General features: G+C 41.8%; 1 protein-coding gene across 1 annotated transcript in view; it reads right to left on the reverse strand.

The window, feature by feature from the left end:
* Positions 1-8725, reverse strand: part of LOC147703591 (uncharacterized) — a 265386-nt gene extending 256661 nt beyond the window's left edge. The window contains exons 1-2 of the mRNA XM_086931935.1: positions 8621-8725; positions 3602-3764 (exon numbers count right to left, since the gene is read on the reverse strand). Coding sequence (XP_086788061.1) covers positions 3602-3764; positions 8621-8666 — 209 coding nt within the window. The 5' untranslated portion in view covers positions 8667-8725. The remainder of the gene's footprint in view (positions 1-3601; positions 3765-8620) is intronic.
* Between the last annotated feature and the right edge of the window lie 1825 nt (positions 8726-10550).

A 10550-nucleotide genomic window follows, 5' to 3' on the forward strand; every position in this document is an offset into this window, starting at 1 on the left:
AGATGGTCTGCCCATTGAGTATTACAGTACCTTCTCTACCCTTTTAGTCCCTCAGCTGACAGAAACCTTTGCAGATGCACTTGAGAGGAGAGAACTCCCGGGCTCTCATCACGAGTCTGTCATAGTAATGTTTCTTAAACCGCACCGAGACCCGCAACAATTGTCCTCCTACCGCCTCATCACCCTCCTCTCCGCTGACTGCAAAATCTTGGGGAGAATCCTGGCAGCTCGGTGCGAGCAAATTTTGCGCCCCTTGATCCATCCGGGCGGCCTGTATAATCTTAGATCTTGAAAAGGCCTTTGATACTTTAACGTGGCCTTACCTCTTTGCTTTCCTGTGAAGGGCAGGAATAGGTCCAACTCTTCTGCAATATACGCAGCTCCTTTACACCAACCTTATGTCTCGTGTCAGACTGGGTCGCTACAGCTCGTCTCCATTCCGGGTTGAGAGGGGCACTAGACAGGGCTGCCCCCTGTCACCCCTGATCTTTGCCCTGGCAGTGGAGCCCCTGGCGATACGTAGAAGGCGGCAAGGGGCCGCATGGGGTATACCCATAGCGGACACGGTCCACTGCGTTTTCCTGTATGCGGACGACCTCCTTCTGTACATTCGAGATATTACTGCGGATCTGACGCCCATATGGACAGCCTTGACGGAGTTCGCGGAGGCGTCAGGCCTCCAGGTGAACTGGGATAAATCCACGATTTACCTATTGCACCAGTCCCTTGGGCCGTTGGAGATACGAGTCGGAGCGCAGAGCCTGCCTTGGACCACGGGCGCCCCTCGATATCTCGGTATCAGCCTGTACCACTCCCCCGCTGACATCTACGAGGGCAATCATCGTAGAGTTTTGGCTGGCATTAGATCGTCGGTGGGCTTTTAGAGAGGCCTCCCGTTGGTCCCGATCGGTCGAGAAGCTATAGCCAAGATGATCATTGTACCCTGCCTATTACACTACTTTACGAATTTGCCCGTTTTTCCGCCTGGGGCCTTCTTTCGGGAACTAGATGCGCTCCTTCGTGCACTCAGTTGGGGGGCTCGCCGCCACCGGATAGCTCTCGCCAAACTGCAGCTACCCACCACGCAAGGAGGTCTGGGCGCCCCAGCCTTCGAGTAATATTTCCTGGTGGCACAGCTCCAGTGACTGTCGTACTGGACGGCGGGTAGGCATACCGGGGAAACCTAGACAGCACAGGGCCCAATCCCTACTCCCGAACTTCGCTGTCTGTTACTTCCAGGTACCAATCCTCGTTGGACTTATCCACTGCAAGTGTCGGTAGCTCACCGGTGTATGCAAAGGATACACCGCATAGCGGCGGGGATCCTGTGTTCCTCCCCCCGGCTGCCACTGGTCGGCTAGCCGCAGCGAGAAACTTATTTCCCACACACCATGCTCCGCGCATGGACAGAAAGCGAGATAACTGAGGCGGAAGGGTTATTCGCAGAGGGGCAACTTCGCCCCTACGAGCAACTCATGGTGGACTATGACCTCCTCCCGGGACAGTTTTTAACGCACCGTCAGCTCATAGATAACTTTCGCCCACACTGTGACCTAACAGTCTGCGAGCCGGCAACACACCCGGTCGTCCACACCATTCTGTACATGGGCATTGGCCGGCACTTGGTTAGTTGGCTGTATAAGTCTATATGAGAACTTGCAAACAGGTCATTACATAATCTGCGAACCACCTGGGAGGACGAAATCGTACGACAGTTACATGACGGGGAATGGGTCAAGGCTTTGGAATTTCCCAAAAAATTGTCCAGAAATGCGCGGTTCAAAAACATCCAATTCTACATCTTGCACCGAGCGTATCAGACACCGGCGCGCCTACAGCGTTTTTTCCAGACACACAGTTCCTCTGCCCCAGATGTCATTCGAAGGATGCGAAATTCCAACACATGTTCTGGAGCTGCCCCATCCTGAGTCAATACTGGTCTACCATCCGTCACACAGTCCTAACACTCACAGGCCTCACAGAACTACACACGTGGGAAGCGGTCGCTCTTGGAATATTCCGAAGGCCGAAAACACACAAGGTACAGGTCCGCTTTGCGGCTCTATCCCTACTCCTGGCCAAACGAAACATCGCCATGCAGTGGCGAGCAGCATCGGGACCTCAGTTAGAAGCATGGGTAGGAGCGGTGCAGAAATGGGCGAAAGCGGAGGAGGAAATCCTGAGGGAGGAGGAAGCAAAGTGAGAGCGAAAACATCCCATATCACTGGAGTGGGCCATGCTGTCCCACCCGTTTGCAGAGGCGCACATGCACACGACTCCTAACCCTTCTCAAAGTGATCCTGCAGTCCCGACGGCGCAAACATCACACTAGAGTACACTTGCTGCAACCCCCGGGCTCCCAAGCCACCTGAAGTAGTATGGGCACACCATTGCATGCTGTTCTTCCAGCTATGCCTGATGACGTTCTTTATCGGATGGCCTCTATTCACAATGCGACACCCCACTGACAGATTGTAGCTGATGCGACCTGACCATCCTCCACGATTCTCAGTCCCTGACCATGTCCCCCCCCCCAGCACGAATTCCCCAGTTTCATCTCCCCCAGTTCCCCCTTTGGACTCGCATTACCACAACGGCGGGAGGACAAACGCCCCCAATGTTCCTGCTGTATGTACGCAGCAGGCCTGCAAGTGTAATACCCGTACCTCTATTGTGTACTTATGTGTATCATAAGGTAATGTGAGCATATTTGAATTTTTTTTATAAAAAATATTTTTTAAAAAAAGAGTCCAAAGCTCTGTTGTTAATATAAAATCAGGGCCTTCGGTGGTCATATCACTGAAAATACACGATTTGAAAAAAAATGTATTGCCTATGGGTGCTCGTGGAAGACCATTTCTAAGGACTGGAATCTAGAGAATGCTAAAGTGATCTTAGTATTTTACCTTCCTCTGCTGGTCGTTTCCTATCAAGAAAGTTGAATAGAGGCAGTTGCCAGAAAAATTTAAAAAATAAAGTCCCTAAGCAGAAAGCAATTCTGGTATTTTACTGACTTTTACTGCGCGTTTTCTATCAAAACAGTGAAATAGAGGCAGTTGAGCAAGAAAATATAAATTCTGGTATTTTACTGACCTCTACTGGTTGTTTTCTATCACAACAGTTAAATAGAGGCTGTTGAACAGAAAAAAGTCCCTAAGCGGAAGCAGACAAGTCCTAGGGCTGATCTATAGAGCCCACAAAGTACATACACATAGAAGTAAGTACTAAAGTATACACAAGAGGTCTCAAATCTCGACCTAAAAAGGAAAAGCAAATGAAATTAAAAAACATATTGCCACAGTAAAGTACTGATCCATTAACCATGAAGTGCACTTCTTTTTAGGCAGATGCTGAAAACTGTAACATGCACGTGCCAGAACTCACATCAACATGAAATCATTGCTTTCACTAGGATTGATAAAATATTGCAAGACAGAAAGGGTCTCGAAGTAAGTGGCACAACATTTTGAAGTCATGTATTGCTGTTACTCCATCTTGAAAGTGGAAGTCTAGAGCATCTAGCGACAGTTCTGCCACAAAAGCAGCACTTAAGGTTGTCGACTTTGCAGAAAAGTGATTCTTGATGAATAAATCAACTTACTTTGGGAAGCAGTGCGCTGCTGACACCACCCAGCGATCTGAAATCAGGGTCCCTCCGTAGTTATGGTATCCTGGCGACCCAATGCTGGCCTGCCAGGGCCAGCTTTGGGCTTGGGCGTCCTGTCCCCCCACGATGCGATTGGAGACTGATTGAGGTACGCAGGCTGCAAAGAAGGAGGTAGACTCTTGTTACTCGAATTACCACAGAAACATATACATAGACAGCCTGCCTTCATGTCCCACACAGATGATGTCATCAAGTTTTCACTTCTATTTACCAATTCAAAGTGTGGTGAAAAATGGTCGTAGGGGGTGAATTACAGCTCCATTGCCCAAATGACACCAGGTTTTCTATTGACTAGAGTTCTAAAATGGATCACCATATCCATACTTTTTTTTTAACTTTCATTTTTATTGAAAATCTGCTCAGTTCACCGAGGCTCAATATCTCCATACTTAAGCATTTTTACGGCTTAAGAGGCACATCATTTGGGTAGATCAGCTAAATATGTAAAGAGTGCACTATTTATAAGATTGATGAACGTAGGCCTCTATTAGGCAATAATAAGTCCGTAACACAGGTTAAATCCACAGTCAAACTGGATCATAGTCAGAGGCCCTTCAAAATTAATATCTGGAGATTTGCACTGGGATCCGTGTGCTAGAGAAACGGTTAAACCGTTCCCACTGATATAGCCCTTAATATAGAACATGATAAAGTTATTGGATATTGGATTTTCGGAGATGGTGTTATAAGCAGTGGCAGTAGGCACAGGTAAGAGCGGTGAGGCAAGGCAGGGTGGGGAAAGTCGACAGACGATGAGATAGGGAAAATTTAATGAAATAGTAATAAAACTACTTACCTTGCGCTCACCGGATTGGTGTCAGTACAACGCGATGTTTTACAACGCGTTCCGTTACAACGCGGTTTTTACATCGCAAATACCATTACAATGCATGCCATTACAACGCATGGCATTACATTGCAGATGGTATTACAACGCATACCATTACATCGTAAGTATTGGTAAGTATATCTTTTTTTTAAAAAATGTAATAAAGTTAATTAAATTAAATTAAAATAATAAAAATAATATAACATTTTTAAAACAGTAATTAATTTAATTATAGTAATTTAAAATAATATAATTAATGATATAAAAAAAATTTATAAATAGAAAATAATATAATGTAATTAATTACAATAAATATAATTATAATTTAATTAAGTTATAAATAATACATAATATAATTATAATTAATAAAATTAAAAGTTTTTAATTAATTAAACATTTTTAAATAATATAATTTAATAATAATCGTTTATTAATACAATTAAATTAATAATATATTAATTTAATATATTTAAAATAGTATAATTAATGATATATAAAACATTTATAAATAGAAAATAATATAATGCAATTAATTACAATAAATATAATTATAATTTAATTAAGTTATAAATAATACATAATATAATTATATTTAATAAAATTAAAAGAATTTAATTAATTAAACATTTTTAAATAATATAATTTAATTGTAATCGTTTTTTAATACAATTAAATTAATAATTGTAAATATTGTTATTAATTTAATAAAATTAAATAAAATTAATTTAATTAATTTAATTTATATAAAGTCGTAATACCCCTGTACCCCAAAACCCATACACTGCCCTAAAACCTAAAAACACCCCTGTACCCCAAAACCCAAACACTGCCCTAAAACCTAAAAACACCCCTGTACCCCAAAACCCAAACCCTGCCCTAAAACCTAAAAACACCCCTGTACCCCAAAACCCAAACCCTGCCCTAAAACCTAAAACACCCCTGTACCCCAAAACACAAACCCTACCCTAAAACCTAAAAACACCCCTGTACCCCAAAACCCAAACCCTGCCCTAAAACCTAAAAACACCCCTGTACCCCAAAACCCAAACCCTGCCCTAAAACCTAAAAACACCCCTGTACCCCAAAACCCAAACACTACCCTAAAACCTAAAAACACCCCTGTACCCCAAAACCCAAACCCTACCCTAAAACCTAAAAACACCCCTGTACCCCAAAACCCAAACCCTACCCTAAAACCTAAAAACACCCCTGTACCCCAAAACCCAAACCCTACCCTAAAACCTAAAAACACCCCTGTACCCCAAAACCCAAACACTGCCCTAAAACCTAAAAACACCCCTGTACCCCAAAACCCAAACCCTGCCCTAAAACCTAAAAACACCCCTGTACCCCAAAACCCAAACCCTGCCCTAAAACCTAAAAACACCCCTGTACCCCAAAACCCAAACCCTGCCCTAAAACCTAAAAACACCCCTGTACCCCAAAACCCAAACCCTGCCCTAAAACCTAAAAACACCCCTGTACCCCAAAACCCAAACCCTACCCTAAAACCTAAAAACACCCCTGTACCCCAAAACCCAAACCCTGCCCTAAAACCTAAAAACACCCCTGTACCCCAAAACCCAAACCCTACCCTAAAACCTAAAAACACCCCTGTACCCCAAAACCCAAACCCTGCCCTAAAACCTAAAAACACCCCTGTACCCCAAAACCCAAACACTGCCCTAAAACCTAAAAATACCCAAACACCCCAAAACATATACATCAGTACCCCAAAACATATACTCCTATACTCATACTTATTTTAAAAAATACTTAAATTAATATATTTAATTTATAATATTTAAAAACGAAATAAATATTTTTTTATAATTAATAATAATTAAATCAATAATAACATATTAAATAAAATAAAAAAAAAATTAAATACTTACCAATACTTACGATGTAATGGTATGCGTTGTAATACCATCTGCTATGTAATGCCATGCGTTGTAATGGCATGCATTGTAATGGTATTTACGATGTAATAGCTGCGTTGTAACAGCATTACGTTGTAAAAGTTCCGTTGTAACGGTAACACACCGCGCTCACCATATCACTGAATCGGCGATGCGGTGAGCACAAGGTAAGTGGTTTTATTAATTTTTTTAAATTTCATTTTACCCATCCCATCATCTGTCGACTCCCCCCCTCACCGCTCTCATCTGACCACTGGTTTAAAGTGTATATGATAGACTTAACGAATGCTGTAACTGTAGTTTTTTATTGATTAGGATTCTTTTTTGCGGAAATAAACATGAAATACAGTAAAAAGCAGTATATTGAAGAATGACTAAATTCATATCACCAGTCCTTCAGACATGATGTGCATTTAGGGAAGGCACACTGAATATGTGCATCCGTTTTACTATATTTTAAGACACTTGTGACAGTAGTGAAGCAAGGATGCCATGGGCCCTGATGTAAGGAAGGAAAATGGTCACTTTTTGGAGTAGTAAAATATAGCAATGTTCAGAGTTGAATGAGCCCCTCAGGACTCCTGGCCCCAGTGCTCTTGCACCTGTTGCACCAATGGTAGCTACATTGCTGACTTGTGATAGCTCATGAGTCTCCCCCTTGAGACAGGCCATCTTTGCATGCATTGAATGTATATACTTTTGTTGGCAACTTCAACTAACATTGAGAAAGACAATAGGTCCGGCTTTTTTGTTCAGGGAAGTGTGTTTGGTAATAGTTGAACATCTTTCTGTGTTTCTCCTACCATGTTCTTGAAAGAAAATTTCTTAATGAAGCAGCATGTTGGGCTAAAACTATATCGATCAAACTGCATTAACAGAGTTAAGCTATATCCTCAAAGGAGAGAAGTAGGAATAGGAGTCAGAAAAAGAAGCTATGAAGTTTTCAAAGAGATCAAAGATGTGCAAAACACTTACTAATGACATACAGACAGTGTTGTGTTTTCAAAGCATTTCTAAGATTGCCTATGTGTGCAAATCTCTTTACTGTGTAAACGTAAAAACATATATCCAACTTATTATTATGAAATTAAGTAAAAGTGAAATGATACACTAGGATGACTACTAAATAGTACTATGCTTTACTTGTGTGTGGGGGGGGGGGCTAAGGCATCACTACATTAATATATTTCTAAATAAAAGGAACAGCAATTAAAATGTTGTTGTGTTTCATGTACATTTCAAATCTCCAGTGTAAGAAAAATATTACTTGATGGTCACACTACAAAAACCTAGCAGGAACAAAAAGAAACAATGTAACCATCCTCATTAAGTCCAGACTTCGATATTCAACACACCCAAGCAACGATGAATCATTTAAAGCACATGAAAGGGTATAGCTGAGGTAGCTGATGCTAAATCCGCTCTCTTTACTTTGTATTTTACATTCTGAAGAATTTTTAAAATGAGGTTATTGTGATAACTAAGGATGTTCATCCAGACTTAGAAATCAGAGCTCTTGGTTGAAACATATCTTGTCCCTATGGAAGAGCGGGGAGTTGGCCGAAACATGTCGGAGTCACTTTTTGATCATGTTGCGCTTTGGCACTATGCACTTTATAAATCAATAAATGGATTGATTATATTTTTCAAAGGAGGGTGAAGTTGATATTGTCATGCACCGAGTCTTTCAGATTAAGAGTGTTTGATCTAAAGTGTGCATGTTAGGTTTTCCGCTGTATCTGTTGTTTTTATTTAGCGGTTTGTATCAGAAATGTGTGTTCCAGGAAATTGATAATAAAAGACACTGCTTTTGCACTGAACACGTCTTAACCCCTAGTCAGGGAGCTCCCCTTAGAACATTTCAGCTCACCATCACCCCCTTCCTTGTTCCTTGGGGTGCTAACGTCCATTCCAAAAACCCATAAACTCACAGCAGGAGGTCCCCCTACCCACTAATCCTCAAACAAACTAAAGGCCCTGCCTCAATTGCAGAAGTAACAAGACCACTGAATGGCTTATCTTCTGTCTGGCACACTTTGATACGCGCCCTTCTCGGTTGGACCAGTATGTAATGGGGCACAGGCAGTAGGAGGGACCTGTTTGTGAAGTAGCACAGACAGTAGATATTTTTAGTATTATGGTATTGTAAGCAATGACTGATGATTATTTATAGAACTAATATAGCCTTATTAAAACACTCACCATGGGGCAGGAGAAGCAGGACACCAAGAAAGTGGAGATGCGCCATCTCTCAGTCTTGTTGGACTTTGTATCCCTCGTCTTGTGGAACAACTATGAGATGTAAATACCCTATAAGGTAAAAGAGGATGAGAAAAAGCATAACATTGAGAACCTACAATTCAGAGTCATCTGTAATGGATGATCCAAGATCAAAGTTATGGCGCTGTATCCTTAACTGATGCGTTCGCGTGTAGTACAGCTGCGCTCCTGTTTTTAGGCAACTGCGCAATCTAAAGTGCGTAACCCGTAATCAGAATTTTCTGAGTTCGTGCATGAACTTCAAACAGTACAGCTCTGAAAAAAACAAGCTGTGGTTGCCTCTGTTTCCAAGCTGTGGCCTCTGCTGCCCATGAACTGACTCTGAGAAATTCTAAGTATAATTGAAGCACTTTGTTTGAATTTTCCAATACATCCCTGAGTAAAGATCAAGGGCCATATGTATCAAGGCCAAATGGGTTTGCAAGAATTTGGGTGCAAAATAAGGAATCGCAAAATTTGCCATTCCTTATTTTGCGATTGCATTTAAAGAATCGCAAATATTAGGATTCCTTAAATGCAATGTATGAAGCAAAAAAGAAATCCAAAATGCCCTTAAGGAATCGCAAATTACCACCAACTTGTAGTTGGTGGTAATTTGCGATTTCTTTTACAAATGCACTTTATGGCATTTGTAAAGGTGCCATGTGACGCTCATACATGCCCTTAGGGCATGTATGTGCGCCATATGCGCACACATGTCATTTTCAGGGGTGCAGCAGGGTGTTCTTGAGAGACCCCTGCACCCTTGAAATTATTCTCAATTTGCGATTCGCAAATTGCGAATCGCAAATTGAGAATCATTTCACATTCATTCCTATGGGCCTCCTGGCCCATAGAAATGAATGGGAAATTATTCCTTAATTGCGATTTGCATTTTGCTAACCGCAATTAAGGAATTTTAAGGAATCGCTAAAAAAATGTGGATTTCTACATACATACCATTTTGCGATTTCTAAATAGCGCTTCCTTAAAAATCGCTATTTAGGAATCGCAAAAGGGAATGTTGATACATCTGGCCCCAAATACTTCACTTTGGAGTTAAATATATGAGGTAGTAAATAGTGTGCTGCTCAGCTATGAACTGGTTCAAAATGGTATGCCTTGCCAACAGAGGCGCGACGAGGAGAATATCTTTATTTATTAATGGCACTTCTTTGTATGCACAAAGAGAAATATGCCTCTAAGGATTGTACCTTCCTTCACAAAAACAATCCTGCCTGCACCACAGACACCCTTGCACCATGATACACAGGTGCCTGCGTTGGCGCTGGAAAGCACAGTGCTTTAGCGCGAGGAGAGAGCAGGAATGTGCCTTAATGGATACAGCTCATTCCTGCTTTCTCCCTCTCACTCAGCGCAGCAAATTGTCTTGCTGCGTCCCACGACTGTTTGGTAAATCTGGGCCCACGTGTTTCTGTGGAGAAAAACACTGTTAATAGAATTGAAAATTACTTTTTACAGAGAGTGGAGAAATGCCACTGACAATGTAGACCGTTTTCAGACATCAAGCGTTTTATGGCCCTCAAAACAAAGTTTTTGAGTACTTCTGCCACAGTCATACGCCATGAAAAACTAGGACAGGTACACAAATTGACCAGTTGGAGGCGCCACTCATTGAAAAGTTTGAGGAGATTTTTACTTTGGCCTTTATTTCACTTTTAGCTATTTTCGAGAAAACCACTCCTATCAAGGAATGCTTTCGCTGGTGCGGGGATTCAAAAATAATTATGCTTTTTTCATTTTCTATTTCTTTTCTACGCGCTAGGTCATGGCCTTATTAGGGTTGATAGATGCCATGCATCTCTAGAAAGATCAATGTTCTCCATTACACCTTGCAACAGAAGGACTTCCC

Source organism: Lissotriton vulgaris, chromosome 7 (genome assembly GCF_964263255.1).
Source record: "Lissotriton vulgaris chromosome 7, aLisVul1.2, whole genome shotgun sequence".
Lineage (NCBI taxonomy): Eukaryota > Metazoa > Chordata > Amphibia > Caudata > Salamandridae > Lissotriton > Lissotriton vulgaris.